Source organism: Ictidomys tridecemlineatus, chromosome 2, assembly GCF_052094955.1.
Source record: "Ictidomys tridecemlineatus isolate mIctTri1 chromosome 2, mIctTri1.hap1, whole genome shotgun sequence".
In the NCBI taxonomy this organism is placed as follows: domain Eukaryota; kingdom Metazoa; phylum Chordata; class Mammalia; order Rodentia; family Sciuridae; genus Ictidomys; species Ictidomys tridecemlineatus.
The window spans coordinates 25,574,142-25,591,391 of NC_135478.1; the positions used below are offsets into that span (position 1 = coordinate 25,574,142).

General features: G+C 39.4%; 1 protein-coding gene across 3 annotated transcripts in view; it reads right to left on the reverse strand.

Moving 5' to 3' along the window:
* The window catches only part of Stac (SH3 and cysteine rich domain), a 141,418-nt gene that overhangs the window by 44,963 nt on the left and 79,205 nt on the right, over positions 1 to 17,250 (reverse strand). For all 3 annotated transcript variants that reach the window (XM_021732056.3, XM_005317346.5, XM_078038161.1), the window contains 3 exons: positions 7,115 to 7,215; positions 5,499 to 5,580; positions 3,885 to 4,000 (listed from right to left, as the gene is read on the reverse strand). In XM_021732056.3, coding sequence (XP_021587731.1) covers positions 3,885 to 4,000; positions 5,499 to 5,580; positions 7,115 to 7,215 — 299 coding nt within the window. The remainder of the gene's footprint in view (positions 1 to 3,884; positions 4,001 to 5,498; positions 5,581 to 7,114; positions 7,216 to 17,250) is intronic.

Below are 17,250 nucleotides of genomic sequence, written 5' to 3' on the forward strand. Positions count from 1 at the left end.
TGTTATTAAGTTCCCCATCGAATTCTGATGCCCACCAAAGTCTGAGAATCACAGATACAAAGTGTTGGAAATAAAATGCAAACAGAGCGCTTGCATTTAAGCAGCTCTGTCTTAGTGGAAGAGGTGATTGGAAAAGCGAGAGGACAATTAAACAAAAAAGCAAAAATTACTAAGCATTATATAAATCAGTTGCTATGGGAGAACAGGGAACAGGGAAGAGGTGCCCAGCCAAAGCAGGAAGCGCTGGGGGATGTTATCTGCAGAGTTAGAGACAACAACGTGTGGGTGACTAGACAGAGCATGGCTTTTCAGAGAGCTGTTCCTGGAGGTTGGCTGTGAGAAATGAAGTGTTATGTGGACCCTGGAAGATTCTGAGGTCTGTCTTCAAGAGTCCCTCATTAATTCTTCTCTATTCTTCAACCATTTCTCAAGTGCTCACTATGTGCCGGAGACCCTGCAAGGTCCTGGTGTAGTGAGGTACATAAGGAAGGAGCCCCTGATGTATAGCCACTTACTATCTAGTTAAGGAAATTGATGCAAAAGAAGATAATTACTGTGTAATCAAGTATATCCAATAAGAAAGGAGATCTTGAAAGCTTGTGGAAGGAATGGCTGGGTTATGCTTGAGGGAGTCTGGGGACTCTACTTTTTATTTGATAGAAATCAAGTTATATCTTAAAGAATTGCAATGGTAGAGGGAAATATTTTCTAAGATGTGATGTCAAGAGCTTAGTGAATTCAGGAAAAAAAAAAAAAGAAAAGCTTTGTATCATGGGAGCTTGCATGTGAGAAGTTAAGTGTTATGTGGAGCCCAAAGGATCCTGGGGCCATCAAGAGACCCTTATTGATTCTTTCTCATTCTTTAACCATTTCTCAAGTGCTCATCTGTATCAGCCATGCTGAAGAGTTTGGGCATTGTCCTTCCGGAAGAAGTGTTTTAATTAGGAAAATTGTGCACGTATTTAAGGGATGATACAACTTGAGATGCTGCTAAGAGTACACTCAAAATGAATAAAGTAGCATAAATATTTCTTTGTTGTAATCTGGGTGAGAGATAATGAGTTTCAAGTCCTGATAGTTGGTGACAGAGAAAGGCACTTAGGATACGTATTTCTGAGTTCTGCCTCGTGGAACATAATCACCAATGGAGCACAAGAACAGTGTAGATATGCTCATGTTGCGGTATCTGTAGGACTGGCATTGTGCTTTGGCAAAAAGTTAGGACTGGAAATATCTAAGCTTAGTGATAATGATTAGAAAAGATAAATGTAAAGATCAACCAGGAAGAGCATGTAGAACAAGAAGACCAAGCAAAAGCAGATTCCTGGGAAAAGTCCAAATTAAAGAGCAAGTGGAAGTTGAGTCAGAGAAGATGAGCTGAGCAGAACAGCAGAACCTCCAATGAGTCATGGGTTTCCAACAAAGCCTGGGCGTAGGCCCTGTCAAAGGAGGGCTTTGGAAAATACTCTTTTCAAATCCTCGTGAATGGATGACACCCTTGTTTAACTTCATAACTTAGGTTTAAAGGAAATCCAGCTAAGACTTGGATGCTCAGTGAAAATAAAGCAGCAACCACTTCCATTTATTCAGTGCAAATTATTCCAGGACCTATGCTAGATACTTTATGTATATTATTATATCATAGCAAATACTTTATGTAGTTATTATTATATTATCATTACCTTACCCATGTAGCCATAACAAGTTTCTGTAGAGCCATGCATCACTTAATAACAGGTATATGTTCTGAAAAATGCATTTTGTCATTGTGCAAACATTCTTGAGTGCACTTACACACAGCTAGATGGTATGGCCCATACACACCTAGGCAATATGGCATAGCCTATTGCTTCTAGGCTATAAACCTGACCAACATGTCACTGTACTGAATACTGTAGGCAATTTTAATACCACGATAAGTATTTGTATCTGTAAACATAGAACAGTAAAAATACTAGGCCATAAGAAGTTTTCAGCTCTGCTATAATCTTATGGGGCCACCACCATACATGTTGTCTGTCATTGACTAAAGTGCATATGATGCATGACTATCATATAAATCCTATTCCTATACATTTTATATATTTTTTCAAAATTACATTTAGCACCATTTTAATTATTCATTCAATAAATGAATTAAAATTATCTTCTAAACTGCCAAATGATAATAATCTCTCTGCAAAGATAATAGGGATTCAGGTATCTTAAACTGTCACAAATTATATCCTCACTGCTTTGAGGCAGTGTCTCCTGAAGCTAAACATTTCCACCTTACTATGAAATCCTTCAGCTTTCATGTGGCATGGTTATTGTAATATCCTGAACACATATATATCCTATGTTTTTATTTTTAATAAAATGGCATAAGGCATATTCAGGTTATATTTTAAAATAATGCCACCACCTTCAACTTTCTCCTCTATTGGTTTGGTTTTCAAAAATTAGTAAATGTGGGCTCTTTATTTGTGTGTGTTAAATTGCAAAAAAAAAAAAAAAAAACGGGGGGAAAAGAAAAACCTCATTAGCATAAATGTTATGCATGATCCAGGAAAAAGATTAAAAATTATTTTATAATTATTTGAGTGAGATAAATCAGAGGAGTTTCTGAAGAACAGAGATTTCAGTGAATTGGTTTCTAGAACGACCATGCAGCATCAGGGACCCACAAACGCATCTACCTGCAGGCTTAATCCTATTCCCATGCCCTGCCTAGAGTGTCAGACTATCTTACGAATAGACCTGCAGCCAGTGAGGGAGCTGCCTCAGCTCAGCCCTGATGATGACTCAGAGGAGTAGACCATTTGGAGGCTCATCTGTGTCCTACCCTAAAGTCCCAGTCCTGCAACCTTATGCAGGCCCTCCTGAATGGCCATGTGCACTGGACAGTCCTTGCCATTTTTTAGGAGGGATGGTGGCTTTCAGCAAGGGCTGGAGAGTTGTATGGCATCTTGGGCCATTTATAGAAAGTATGAATGGGAGAGCCAGAGACAGGGTGGGCACAGAAATACATTAGACCATCAGTTTAGGTCAGATGAAACAAAAGAGGTGTTTGGGAGGGTGAGTGTCCCTTGGAGAGAGGTTCTACTGAGTGACAGGTCAAGCATTTCCAGGGAGGGCTGTTTTTCTGTGAAATCAAGGCACACTCTGTCTTAGAAAGGAGTGAGAAAACGTGAGAAATAGCTATCTCTTTTAACTGGGATAAAGCCAGAAGGAGAAATGCAAACATCCAGACCTTCTGTTTTTGCCCATTGTTTGAGTCAAATATTTCTTTTATTTTTCCTTCCTTTCTCCCTTCCTTTCTTCTTTCTTTTTTTTTTGGGTGGAGGTGGCGGGGATGGAGATTGAACCCAGAGGTGTATTCACACTGAGCTCCATCTCCTGTTTTTTTTTTTTTTTTTTTAATTTTGAGGTGGGGTCTTACTAAATTGCTTAGAGCCTTGTTAGGCTGCTGAGGCTAGCCTTGACCTTGGGATCCTCCTGCCTCAGCCTCTCCAGTCACTGCAATTATAGATGTGTACCACCATGTCTGACTCAGCCAAATATTTCTTAAGTGTTGACTGATATGCCATCTAATATTGGTGAGAGGATGAAAACAAAAACAAAAGCAAAAAAAAAAAAAAAAAAAAAAAACCAAAACCAGTATATGGGAAAAGTCATGAGGCCAAGAGAATGATCTTTGAAAAGTAAAACGTGCCCTGGGCATTGACAACAGAAAGTCAGCCCTTAGTGGCCCAGAGCACTTTGAGTTACCCTTTGGAGGTAGCCTGACTCTCAGAAGAATCATCCTCATGGCACATTCGGGTGAAATCCCTTACACTGCTGCACCTGAGGCTGGCCCTGCCTGAGACACCATGGGTGAACTGAGGGGGGAAGGGGACAATTACAGAGGTCCTGTGAGGCGAATCAGAGCCACTGCCAGAGCTGCCCTTCTTCGTTCTCTGGGCCAGGGAAGTGCCAAAGCGAAGGGTCTCGTAGACAGGGTCCACCTTATTGCCACAGGCTGCAACAGAAGAGAAAGCTTTTCTGAGAAAGCTCACCGGTGAGGGCCCACCCCGCCCACCACACATCACTCCTGGGTTATCATCCTCCGAGAAGTAGCTGACCTGCCAGCCCTGGGGAAGGTCCAGCTTCCCGCACAGACGTGACCTCCACACCACCATGTGCACATTCACCATGGCACCCAGAACTTCCAGCCAGGACTCTGCTCTGAAACTTTCCCTGAGTGATTGGTTTTCCTCTTTCCTGATCCATCCCCAGGACTCCAGAGACCCGTTGGTTTCATTTCCTCCAGAGGGAGGCTCTGCTCACTAAGGCACCTTCTTGAGACACAGTGTTTGCCACAGGGGGCAAGTGTTTTTTTCACAGGGATTTGAAATCACCAGGCTTCATAGATTTCTAATTAAAAGGTTTCCAGTTTATAAATTTCTACTTTAAAACCTGTCCAACCCAAAAGGCAACTTTTAGGGACAGAATGAAAAAAAAAAAGAAAGAAGAAAATTGGAAGGTATTATAAAAGAAGAAATCTAAGCCAGAATAACTATAAATATAGGGCATTACTTAGGTCCTCATTAAAGAATAAGTGAGATTTCCTGAGTTCCCACTTCATACTTATTGTCTATAGTATATACTCAGTATATGTTATATGTATATCAGATATACTGTCATATCAGATACTATATATTGTATGTATCCCTGTCTATCTATCCATCTATCTATCTGTCTCACAACAATTATGAAAACAGTGATTGCGATTGCCCTTCTCAGTTTGTAGGATCTGACAGATTCAGTTATTTGTGCAGAGAACAGTAGGCCACCAGTTCTACACAGGTCTTTGAGAAGCTATGCCCCATGCTCTTGCCACTCTTCCGTGCTGCTCATGACTGAGAAAGCATATCAGGAGCCCTTGGGACGTGAGTGTTTTTCAAACTTCATCAGGATGAAAGTTTTCTGAAGAAGAATTTGGTCCACCTTCTGTTTCTCCCCCAGCAAAACAATTACAACCCAAGCAGCCACCAAACAAAGACAGCCACTGTTTTATTTTTTAAATTTGTTCTTTCTAGATATATGTGACAGTAGAATATATTTTGACGTATCATATATACATAGAACAAGCATAACTTGTTCCAATTAGGAACCCATTATTGTGGTTGTATATGATGTGGAGTTACATTGGTTGTATATTCACATATAAGGATAGGAAAGATGCGTTTGATTCATTCTACTGTCTTTTCTATTCCCATTCAACCCCACTTCCCTTCATTCCCCCTTGTCTAGTCCAATGAACTTCTAATCTTCCCTTCCCTTGTTGTGGGTTAGCATCCACATATCAGAGAGAACATTCCGCCTTTGGTTTTTTGGGACTGGCTTACTTCATTTAATATGATATTCTCCAGTTCCATCCATTTACTGGCAAATGCCATTAGAAGTCCTTGGAGGACAGCACCTATTACTGACTCTGTAGCTCAAAACCCAACTCAACTCATCATTGTCCAACTCACCAATGGGCATAACTTCTTTAATGCATCCAAACTGTTCATGGATGAGCAAGGGGGAGCTGTAGTAACGCCGAAACCCCTTTGGCTGGAGAGAGAATAAGAAAGAGAGGGTCTTAATGTCATTGAAGAGATGGAGAAAATCACCTGAGTCCTAAAATTATAAAACCAGTTGGTGTCTCCCTTTAAGATGCTGACTTGTCCTATTAATTCTATAACTCACTGCTGAAAGGGGAGTGGGGAGGAGAAAAGATGGATGGCGATAAGCAAGTTATGCCCTATCTAGATCGCAATTTCCTGGCCGTGGCTTGACATCCTAATTCTTCTCCCCCTGCTATGTACTGCAGCTTCTGCTGTGTGCCATGTGCTCATTATCTCCCAGGACAAAGGATTGCTTTGCATTCTTTGACCACAGTTTATGATTGTGCTTTATTAAATTCATAAAGTCCTGGGCATAAGAAAGCAGACCCCAAGACCTAAAGGCATATCTGAAGAGTTTTCCTCAGAATCATCTTCTATTCTTTCTGGATTCTCTTCTGTGTTTGTGATCTCTCATCCGTGATCTTTGTCTTGGCTTGTGAGAATGATCACTGAAGAAGGAGAAGGGGAACAGGTGAAAGTGGAAGGGATTTGAGAAAAAAAAAAAAAAAGGACACTGCCAATCAAAGTAAGTGGATAAACTTTGTAAGAACCTGGACTTAGAACTCCCCGTGTTAGAAGGGAACTTGGTGACCTGGTTTCTACTAGAATCCTGAGATCTTCTCCCGTGTTCCTGGCAAGTGGTGTCCTCCTTTATCTGAGCACTGAAAATGACAGGAAGGTGACAGGAACATTCCCTAGCCCTGGAGGCAGGTCTTTGGTGATATTATATCTGAGTGTTAAGACGTGGCAACTATTGATACTAAGTCTTTTCCCTAAGCCAGAAAAGACAGTGGAACTATTATTCTATGTGATGGTCTTACATTTTTTGAAGACAGTTGTTAGGTTCCAGTGAATTATTTTCTATAGTAGATACCATTGGTATAATCTTTGGCCATCCTAGTTTCAAATACCCTCAGACATGCTCTGGGTTGCTTTTTATCAATGTGAGGCATCAGGACTGAAGCCCACACTCCTGAGATGGTAGGATCAGCTCAGAATGACAAGACCATCAGACCTTTCTTCATTTGGCTAACATGACTGTTAAAGTGGTGAAGACTATTATAGCTCTGTTTCAGTTTTGCTGGGGGTTGGCTGTAGACCTCTTTTGAAACTCACTGAGTTGATAGCCAATTAAGCTCTAGGGTAACTAACAAATGACATTAGTTTGCCTGGGACAGTGGGGTTCCTAGGATGCATGACTTCTACTTTGAAAAAAATCTGAACAGTCCCCGGATAAAGATTGCAATGCTAAAACTGAGAAAGTCCCAACCTGGGAAAAGACAGTCATTCTATTAAGGACCCTGACTCCCTCTAATGTACAGCATTTGTCTAGAGGGTTGACTTAGCTCCACTCTTCTTTATCTTTATGCTAACTAGGGAGCCAAGTGAGCAGGACAGGGATGCTGGGGTGACTTCAGAGCTAAAGAGGAGTTGGAGTTGGGGCAGGGAGTCTGGGGCTTCCTGTTGGCATGAGCCCTTACCAGCTTGCCCATGCACCGCTGGGGTGCTAGGCCGTCTGTGCACCTGTGGTGGATGCTCATCTTACAGGCTTTGCAGCGCAGTCCGTGTTTGGCATTTGTTCCTGTTAGGCACAGGGCAAACTTTGGTTAGGATACAGCCTATCCTTTCCTAGATACCCCTTTAAATTGCTGTAAAAGAGGTTCTTCCAATAACCAGGAAGTTCTTTCTGATGACTTTTCCACTCAACTTCCCAAATGAAAAAAAGACAATGGTAAATTCTTTAACTGTCTCCTACATTTTTCTACCTAAGTTATCTGCTCTGGTTTCTCTCCATTTCTTTTTCCTCTTAATTAAAACTAGCAAGATCTACTCTCCTTACTCTTTGTACAGGCCACCCGTTTTTACTTTTCTAGTTCTTGGTGAGTGGTGCAGGTCCTATTGTTTTACCCATTCTTGCTTGCCTTCCTGTCATAAGGTTTGAGGTCTTAGAAAAAACCTCAGGAAAATAACTGATACAGGGGAAATGGTAAAGTCTGTGTGAAAGGGGTGTTGATGGTCTCCTGCAATAGGGAGAGAGGACTCGATCAGATACCAGCCCCTGCCTGGTCATTTTAGTGCTGCACCAAAGCCCAAGGCTGAGGCAAGGAGAGGCACTGGGAGGCCAGACAGGTGTGTGGAGTGTGGGAGCTGTAGGAAGATGGCGTTCATGGATCAGAATGTGGCTGGCAAGGCTGGCACTCTGAAAGCTTGTCAGGAAAAGGGTGCATGAGGTCAAATGTTGTGCTAGCACCGATGAGGATTAAACAGATTTTTTGCCCAAGAAGACCACCTGGAGGGGCACTGGGTCTCTCTACTAAAATAGTCTCTAGGGTGGAGTTATCAAAGTGAATATGTCCATGTAATATGAGTTCTGGGTCCACAGGCAACCAACTAACTATGACAACTGACTCCAGATCCAAAATGAGGGTATCCCAAGATTAAAAATCCCACCTTTCCCCCCACCAATGTGCTCTCATCCCCTTCATATGTTTTTCCCCTTTTATAACTCAATGTATCTATAGTGGCCAGAGTGGCCTTTTTATCATATAATTTAGTCACTTCTTTCCTTTGCTTAAACATCTTTGAGCAGGTTCTTCTTGGCTTTCTGATGTCATACAAAATGTTCACTATGGTGGCAAAGCTTTGTGGTGGGAGCCCACCTTTGACTCTATCTCAGGCCAACCCCTCTGGTTCACTAGGTTTTAGTCATGTGGCCTTCTTTTAGTTTCTTGAGTGTGCAAACTCTTAAATTCCGAAAGGTTTGATACCTACAGCTCTGTTTGCCTGGGATGCTGTTTCTACCACTCTTCTCTTGGCTAAGTGACCCCTCATATTTGCATCTGTTGTATATTTTTTTCAATCAAGATTCCTTAAAAACATTTGTTCTTTCCAGCCTAAATTATCTTTTTCCTATTATCCTTCCTCCCAGAATGCTGTGGTTATCTTTTATAACATTTATCACTATTAATATTTACTTGAGAACTTGCTTCTGTCTTCCTTTCCCTCTGGACTGTCAACTCAATGAGGCTTAGGACCATGTCTGTTTATTTGCCTTTGTATATTTCACTCTGAGCCTGATGCCCAATAAACATACATTAAATCATTTTCTTTCTCTTTTTTTCTTGGTCCTGGGGATTGAACTCAGGGGTCCTCAACCCCTGAGCCACACCCCCAGCCCTTTTTTGTACTTTATTTAGAGACAGTGCATCACTGAGTTGCTCAGTGCTTCACCTTGCTGAGGCTGGCTTTGAACTCATGATCCTCTTGCCTTGGCCTCCCAAGCCGCTGGGATTACAGATGTGTGCCACTGGGCCTGGCTGCATTAAATAAATTAATGAAAAAATTCTTTCATAGTCACATATGCAGTGAAACAATGATGACTGGTGTGAGATAGTTATTGAAATTGATTCACCAGCAACATAGAAAAAGTATTCAAAAGCTAAATATCCAAAGACTAGAAGCCTCAAGGGTATGTTTGAATGATTTGCCCCAAGTCAGATTAGGTCTTGCCTACTTTCACTCTTGCACTGCTTGACCCAAATATTTCCTCTCCATCTGTTTAGCCAACATGGAGATAAAGTTGGGGTGAGTTCAATGATAAAAAAGGGAGTGCAAGGACCTGAAACTCACCTGGGAAAAGCAATGGGCAAACCTTTGAACTAGAAGTGATTTTGCAGGTGTTGCCTGAATTCTCCTTCTGGGAAGGCATTGTGTAATACAAAGCCTCTTTCTGCTGACAGAAAGCTGAGGTGACACATGCACACACCATAAATTATTGGGTATGTGTTCATAAATAGTGGTTGGAAAGTCCCTTTTCTTTTTGAGAATAATCACTTAGCAGAAAGAAACGGCTATGCTTTCAAAAGACGAGATGTGAAAAGTAATTACTTATTTTTTTTCATTTTCAAATGAGAGAATGCTATTTGTGCCCGATGTGGAAACTTAAGTAGAAACGTCAAAGATGAAAGTTGTTTCATTGTGTGCTAGACTCTGAAATAGTGTCATTATATATTAAGGTAAATTTTCCTTCAAACCCAAACACAATGATTTCGGTTTTCCATGTCTGTTCTCGTACACTCCCCTGTTTTGTATGAGTCAGACCACCAGCAATTATTTGGTTTTAGGTGTTTCAATTTCCACTGTGGAATAACAAAAGTGATTAAAGAGGAGAGCTTGTGCTCTGAAGTTCAGAGAATAGTTCAAAGGAATGATTCACATCACAGCAGTGACATTAGTTTACTCTAGCAAGACACAGAGAAGCCATGGTCTGACTTATTTTGTTACTTGTGACTTCCATTGCAAGTACATTGTATTATGTGTGCCTTAGGCTGGAGCAGAGAAGAAAAACTCAGTTTTAAATTTGAATATGTCTAGTACAGATTCTTTAAATTGTAAAAAAATCCCTGCGATATTTCTGGATCCTACACTATCTCATCACCAAATGGGAATAGTCTACGTACCATCAGAATTGCTAATAGAATACTGTCATGCTACAGATGCTCCTTGACTTATAATGGGGTTACATCCTAATAAATAAACTTATTATAAGTTGAAAATATTAAGTAAAAAATGCATGTGGTGCACTTGACCTACAGAAAAACATAGTTCAGTAGCATAGTACACTGAAGAATATTGGTTGTGACCATGTGGCAGATTGGGAGCTGTGCCTCACTGCTGCTGCTGCCCACAATCACAAGAATAATATGTAGTATATTATTAACAAGGCAAAAATATCAAATTTGATGTATTGTTTCTATTGAATGCATGTGGCTTTCACACCTTCACAAAATTGAAAATTTAGAAGTTGAGCTATAGTCAGGATCTCACTGCTGCTGCTGCCCACAATCAAAAGAATAATATATAGAGTAATACACACACACACACACACACACACACACACACACATTAAAGGATTTAATAGGTTTAAATCCTAGAAATAAAGATTTCAGTGTACTTTGGGTAAAAAATGAAGAAATGGTGAACTGGTCAAAGAATTTCCCATTTAGTTATATCAAAACTTCACTAAAGCTAAAGTCAAGGTATTTTTTTAAAAATGGCATAAACTCCAAAGAACAAGTTTACTTAGAAGAGTAGTTAGTGTAGAAGTGAGTTCAACATACAGAGATAGAAAGCAATGGACAGTATAGTAAGCAGTTTAATAGAAGATAGCATTAGATTTCTCAAAGCAACTTGGAAACTAGAAGGCCATGGAACTTTGAAAACTGTCAAATTTCAAGATTCTGAGAGAAAATATTTTCCACCCCAGAATTTTATACCCAGCCAAATTATCAAACATAGGTGAAGGTTGAATAAATATGTATTTAGGATTTCAAAATGTTTACTTTACCCATGATCTTAAAGAAATTGCTGGATAATGTGCCTATTAAAAAATGAGGGAATAAATCAAAAAAGAGAAGAATATCAGATCTAGTGCACAACAGAGCTGACACAGAGGAGAGATAAATGATATCCCCATATCACAGCTCTGCAATAGGTGTAGACTGGAGCTGCAAGATAAAGTAAGGCAGTATGCTGAAAATAAAATGGGGGAGGGGACTTAAAAGTTTATTGATTATTTTGAGATTTGACTATTATAAAAGAACTTGGCATTTGAGAAATCTGTGGAAGCATTTGAAAAATGTACAGATGCATGAAAAAAATTCAGTAGGTAAAAAGGCAACTTCAATCTGAGGAAAATAAAATGTAAGAAAAGAAATGTAATCATAATGTAACACTTGAATTAGAAATTAACAGTAGTCATACATATGCATAAATTGACCATCTAGTTAGCACAAAATTATGATAAAAGTACTTGGGAAGAGGGAGCAAGGGGGCAAAGATTGTGATATAACTCTTTTGGAAAGGCCAGCACAAGGAAGGAAAGAATAAGAGATGGTGCTGGTGGTCTGAGAGCTGAATCTCTCTTTTATGGCAGGAAGACAATCAATGTTTGATTAATCAATAAATAGCAGCAGATCACAGCATTTAGAACTATTCACATAAATGCAAGGGGAAAAATTAGAAGTGAAAGTGGCTGCCTTTTAGAAGTGAATTTGAGATGGGACAGCTTCCATTTCAAGTACAACCTGTCTTGAAACTGTTCTTATATACTACTGTGACTAAATAAATAAATAAATAAATCTCTGGAAACAGGATCAAGTTGGCCCCTTGGAACCTTGGAATGATATGACTCCCAGCATATTAGATATAGGCAAAGCATGGGGCCAGTTATTACAAAGTCATCAGTTTTTCCCTTGAAATTTGAAGTTCTGGGTTAAAGCTAAGAGTTTCATGAGTTATGATTAAAATTATTGAGCATGTTAGTCATAATAGTCAAATGGAGTTTAAAATGGACCAATGCAAGTCAATAAGGTACCCATTAAGTGTCAGATTCTGAGCTTTTTCATGAACATGGTATATTGTTCACCACTATCAATAATGAGCTGTCCATAGAGAATCAAATGTTAAAGCTCTAGAACATGAAGTCTACACATATGCTGGGAGAAATTTTTGAAAAATTTTTTCTCAAGGCTGGTGACTGAATCTACTACATTAAATGACATACTCCTGTTTTCTTGTTAAATGAAATTTATCACATATGTATGTTAAACAATTGGCCAGACTAATTTTGATAACATTTTGCAATTTGGGCATTGCTTAGTCCTTAGCCAAATTTCATATAATGTCAAAGTTAAAGATAAAATAATGCTTTACAATTTAGGTCTCTTAATTGCAGAAGCAATTTGGAGAATGAAAAAAAATGTTTGTGTAAGAAAGTAAATGTAATCATAACATAGTATTTAAATTAATAGTCAACTAATATTTAGTTTGTTTTCAGTTTGTAGAATCACAGAATTACTCTTATATAATATATTTGATGAAAATTGTTGTAGCTTAGATAATAAAACACCTTTTACTATGAGTTGGGAAACTCTATTCTCACATATACACCCACACACATATATTTCATGTATAAATGTATCTGTGTGTGTGTGTGTGTGTGTGTGTGTGTGTGTGTGTGTATGCAGGTGTATGTCTATCTGTAAATCCAGTAGTACTCCCTTTCCTTAGTGGACAATATATTAAAGACCCCAGTGGAAGCCTGGAATCATGGATAGTCCCCAACCCTATATAGACGATGTTTTTTTTACTATACATACACAGAATAAAGTTTAATCTGCAAATTAGATACAGTAGAAATTAGCCATAACTAATAATAAAATAGAAGAATTAGAACAATACACTGTAACAAAAGTCACATGAATGAGGTCTCTCTTTCTCAAAATATCTTCTTGGGCTGAACTCATCCTTCTCTAGTGAGGATGTGAGATGATACCATGTGATGAGATGAAGTGAATGAATGACTCAGGTATTGTGATGTAGCCTTTGGCTATTACCGACCTTCTTACTTGAACACAAGTACAGGGAAACTATGAGAGTTGGTCTGATAATGGAGATGGCTACTAAGTGATTGATGGGCAGGTAGCACATACAGCATTGATACACTGGATGAAGGAATAATTTACACTTGGGCAGGACAGAATGGACAGCATGAGATCTCATCACACTACTCAGAAAGGTATGCACATTTGGAAACTTTTGAATTGTTTGTTCATGGAATTTTCTACTTTATATTTTTAGACTACAGTTAACCATAGGTAATTAAAAAGGAGGAAAGCAAAACTATGGCCAAGAAGAGACTACTGTATGGCCATAAATATTTCTTAGGTTGCATACAATATCTAGAAATGATTTCAAGGTAAATACAAGCAAGATAGTCCAAAGATTTTTCCAGGCCCCTGATCTTATTGGTTTAGCTACTACTGAGTCCTAGTAAAGGAGCCTACTAGGAATGTCTGTATCAAGAGTGTACAGAGCCCAGAGAGAGCTAAATGGCCATTTGACAAAAGAATCTCAAAGCTGGAAACATGAAAGCAAAAGCAATAGGTAAGCTTTGGGTGCTCGGGTAGACCCTTGGTACTTAAAGGCTAGGATCTATACAAATGATAGTAAAAATGATAGAGTCAATATTTTTAAACTAAAGACAAGAATATAACTGTTGCTGAGTTCTAAAAACAGACAACAATACACCTAGCATTGTCCATTGTTCAGATAATAAATAGCTTCTAATGCATGAACTATCTCTGTGTACAATCCAAAGCCTCCTGCCTAATACCCTCCCTCCCTCTGCAACTGCAGAACACATCATCCTCCTCGGGCTCTCAGTGTTGCTAGAGCACCTATCACACCAAGCCATCTCCTCCTCCATGTGGGACCTGACTTGAAACATGTGTATATTCACTTCTGGCTCTACTGTGACCAGTAAAATGCCTGGCACGACCTACATTATTCTCTCTTTGGAGGGATATTTCAACCCACGCCTGGGCCAGACAAATATCCAGGCTAAGAGAATTTATTAGGGCTTTACCCCACTAATACTATAAAAAGAGCTAAACTTCTTGTGGCCCCTGACTCCTGGGGTGTGGACTCAGGTTGGGACCACAAGGTTTGAACTGCCTGCAGATCTTGACTGTGTGGGCTGGTTTTGATTGTTATACCAATGTTGCAATGTGGCCGCATCCTGGTTTGTGGGGACCCAGAACTCTCCAAGCTCCAGGGTACTCTCCAATCCAGGTCTGGTACTATTCCTTAAATTGCCTGCTTGACTAGGAAGCCAGATGAAGGCTGATTCTGGAACTCACTCCCTCTTTTCTGCTGTTAGCTCTTCACACCTTTCTCAAAGCAGATGTTGACATCTGGCAGGATCAAGGTAGCTGTGCTCTTCAATGTTTGTGGCTTTGCTTGAGGTCTTCTCCCAGGTAACAGTTCACATGGGCCTCTGCTTCCTCCTTATGGTATGAATTGTCACCAAGTGTCATGTCCTCCAGGTGACCTACAATATGCTTTGTTATGCCTGAGAAAGAGATGTGTGGGATTCTATCATTGCTTTTACTTCATACATAGCACCCAGAAGTACCTGCTATGCTAGACCAACACATACCTAACTATAGGAGTGTTTAAGCATGACAGTTTTGTCATAGTTTCATGTAAAAACTCAAAGAAAAAGCAATTGGCTTAACATATATAAATGATGTCTTGAATGGTCACATGGAGGAGCTTGATTTCCACAAATAAATCATAAAAGTACATCTTTAGTGCTACTATGAAAAACTCATGGCTTCAGAAATCTAATCCCAGGATGATTTCAAGAAGCCAGTGCTTCACAGTGGGATTTAAAAAATATGAACAGAACATGGAATGTATTTCCATTACCCTCACATGCTGTTTCTCTTTGATATACCCATTTAAAGATTCTAAAGTCACATAAAGTCAACTAAGCCAAATGAAGCCACTGGGAATGATTCTGTCCCTCCTTATACGGAAAAAGAATAATTTGAAAGAAAAAAAAATGGAAAGGAAAAAATAGAACTCATATTTTGAGGGAGCTTGCACTGAATGTACACACACACACACACACACACACACACACACATTCATCTGAGAGGAAAGAACATTGTACTAGAAGTTAGAAACCTGAATTCCTGATTCTGCAGAAAGGAATTAAAAATTATTGAGCTCTTGATTACCATGTTAAACATTTCCTAGATATAACCTCATTTTATTAATAAGTGAACATTACATTTTGTATGTAAAATGCTATGTTTTTTTTTTTTAAACCATTTAACTCAGGAAGGCAAGGATAACCACAACTGGTAACTTCACTGGAAAGAATGAACAAATGTTGAGTACAGAAATCACTAGCTGGGGAGCCCAGTACTGGAACTTTTTCTTTTAAGATTCCAACAGTCCTGTGAGATAAGAATTTTCATTTCCTCATTTTAATAGATAGTGAACAGAAGCCCAAGGATATGCAGTGAGTGGGGAAAGACACCAGTTCTGAAGTCCAGTTCTCTTCCCTTCTCCCCCAGCCTTCTGCATATCAGCAGATCGACTTCAGGTTTCTTCTACTGAAATTGAAAGGAGGTATTTACGACCCTCTTCAGTCTTTGATAAGGATAAAATAAAAATAACAAATACGTAACCACATAGTCAATCAAGATGGATTGGATGAGAAGTAGCAAGAATTTCCAGGTAACTAAAGTTTTCCTGAGAAAATTCTAGAGCTGCAACTATCCTGTTCCCATACCTCTTTGAAAGAGGCATTCTGATCACACTTGTGGTGGATTACATAAAATAGGTTCTTGGAGGCAACAAAGAGGAACTGTCATTTTCCACTGTAGAGATGCAGGTCCCCATAACAGATTTGAATAAGGGATTAAAGGCTCTAGTGGTCTGCAGCCCAGTGCAAGCCCTTGAGAACATGAAGCATGAGAGTGTGGGAAATAGAGTTCTTCCCATTGCACTTGCTAATGCCAAACCTTCAAAGCTGGTGATTACTTGCACATCATTAACCTGTTAGGAGACAAGGCTGGAAATGCATTAGCCAATGTATGCATACATTGCTGTTTCTACTTCTGTTACACATCTATTCAGCAACTTCTTCTTCTTCTTCTTCTTCTTCTTCTTCTTATTATTATTATTATTATTATTATTATTTTTATTATTATTTTGATATAGGAGATTGAATCCAGGGGCACTTAATTACTGAGCCACATCACCAGCCACCTTTTTATATTTTATTTAGAGACAGGGTCTCGTTGAATTGCTTAGGGCCTTGCTAAATTGCTGAGATTAGCTTTGAACTTGCTATCCTCCTTGCCTCAGCCTCCCAAACCACTGGGATTACAGGTGTGTGCCACGGACCCTGGGTCAGCAACTTTTTCTTCTTTCTTTCTTTTTTTATGGGTTCTGGGGATTGAATCCAGGGGCATTCAACCTCTGAGCCACATCTCCAGCTCTTTTTTTGTATTTTATTTAAAGACAGGATCTCACTGAGTTGCTTAGTGCCTCACTTTTGCTGAGGCTGGCTTTGAATTTATAATCCTCCTGCCTCAGCCTCCTGAGCTGCTGGGATTACAGGAACGAGTCACCGCGCCTGACTTCAGCAACTTATTTTTAATTTTGAAAATGACACTGAAAATTGTTCTCCTTTGATGAAAACAATGTTCTTACCTTGGTTGATTATTTTAAAAGAAAGAATATAGGCAGGATGGAGAAGGACGAAAGGAAGCATTCAAGAGTAGGGCAGATATTCTACAAATCATTACAGTGTTTATGCATAAATTATATTTGGATGTTCATATTTGGATATGTGCATATGTAAATATACTTGTAATTTGTGAAGACAGCACAGTGAGGTGGAAAAATTCAGGTATATGGTAACAAAAAAGTTTGGATAATAGTCCTTAGCTCTGAGACCCTGGATAAGGCACTTGATCACTGAGCCATGTGAAAGAAATGGTGAGATGGCTGCAGACTGTGTCAACTGAAACTCTGATTGGTGACTTTCCCTGAGACCACAACTTACGTATTCTTTAAGGCTGAACTGGACTTAGCAAGCCCAGGATTTGACAAGGCATGATCTTGATAAAAGCATGGGTCTCCATACACCCCTCTATTCTCCTGTGTGTTCTATTTCTTTCTCTCTCCCTTATATCTGCAAACAACTAAATTGATCCTTGCTTTATAAAAGTTGTGCCTTCAGGACATAAAAATG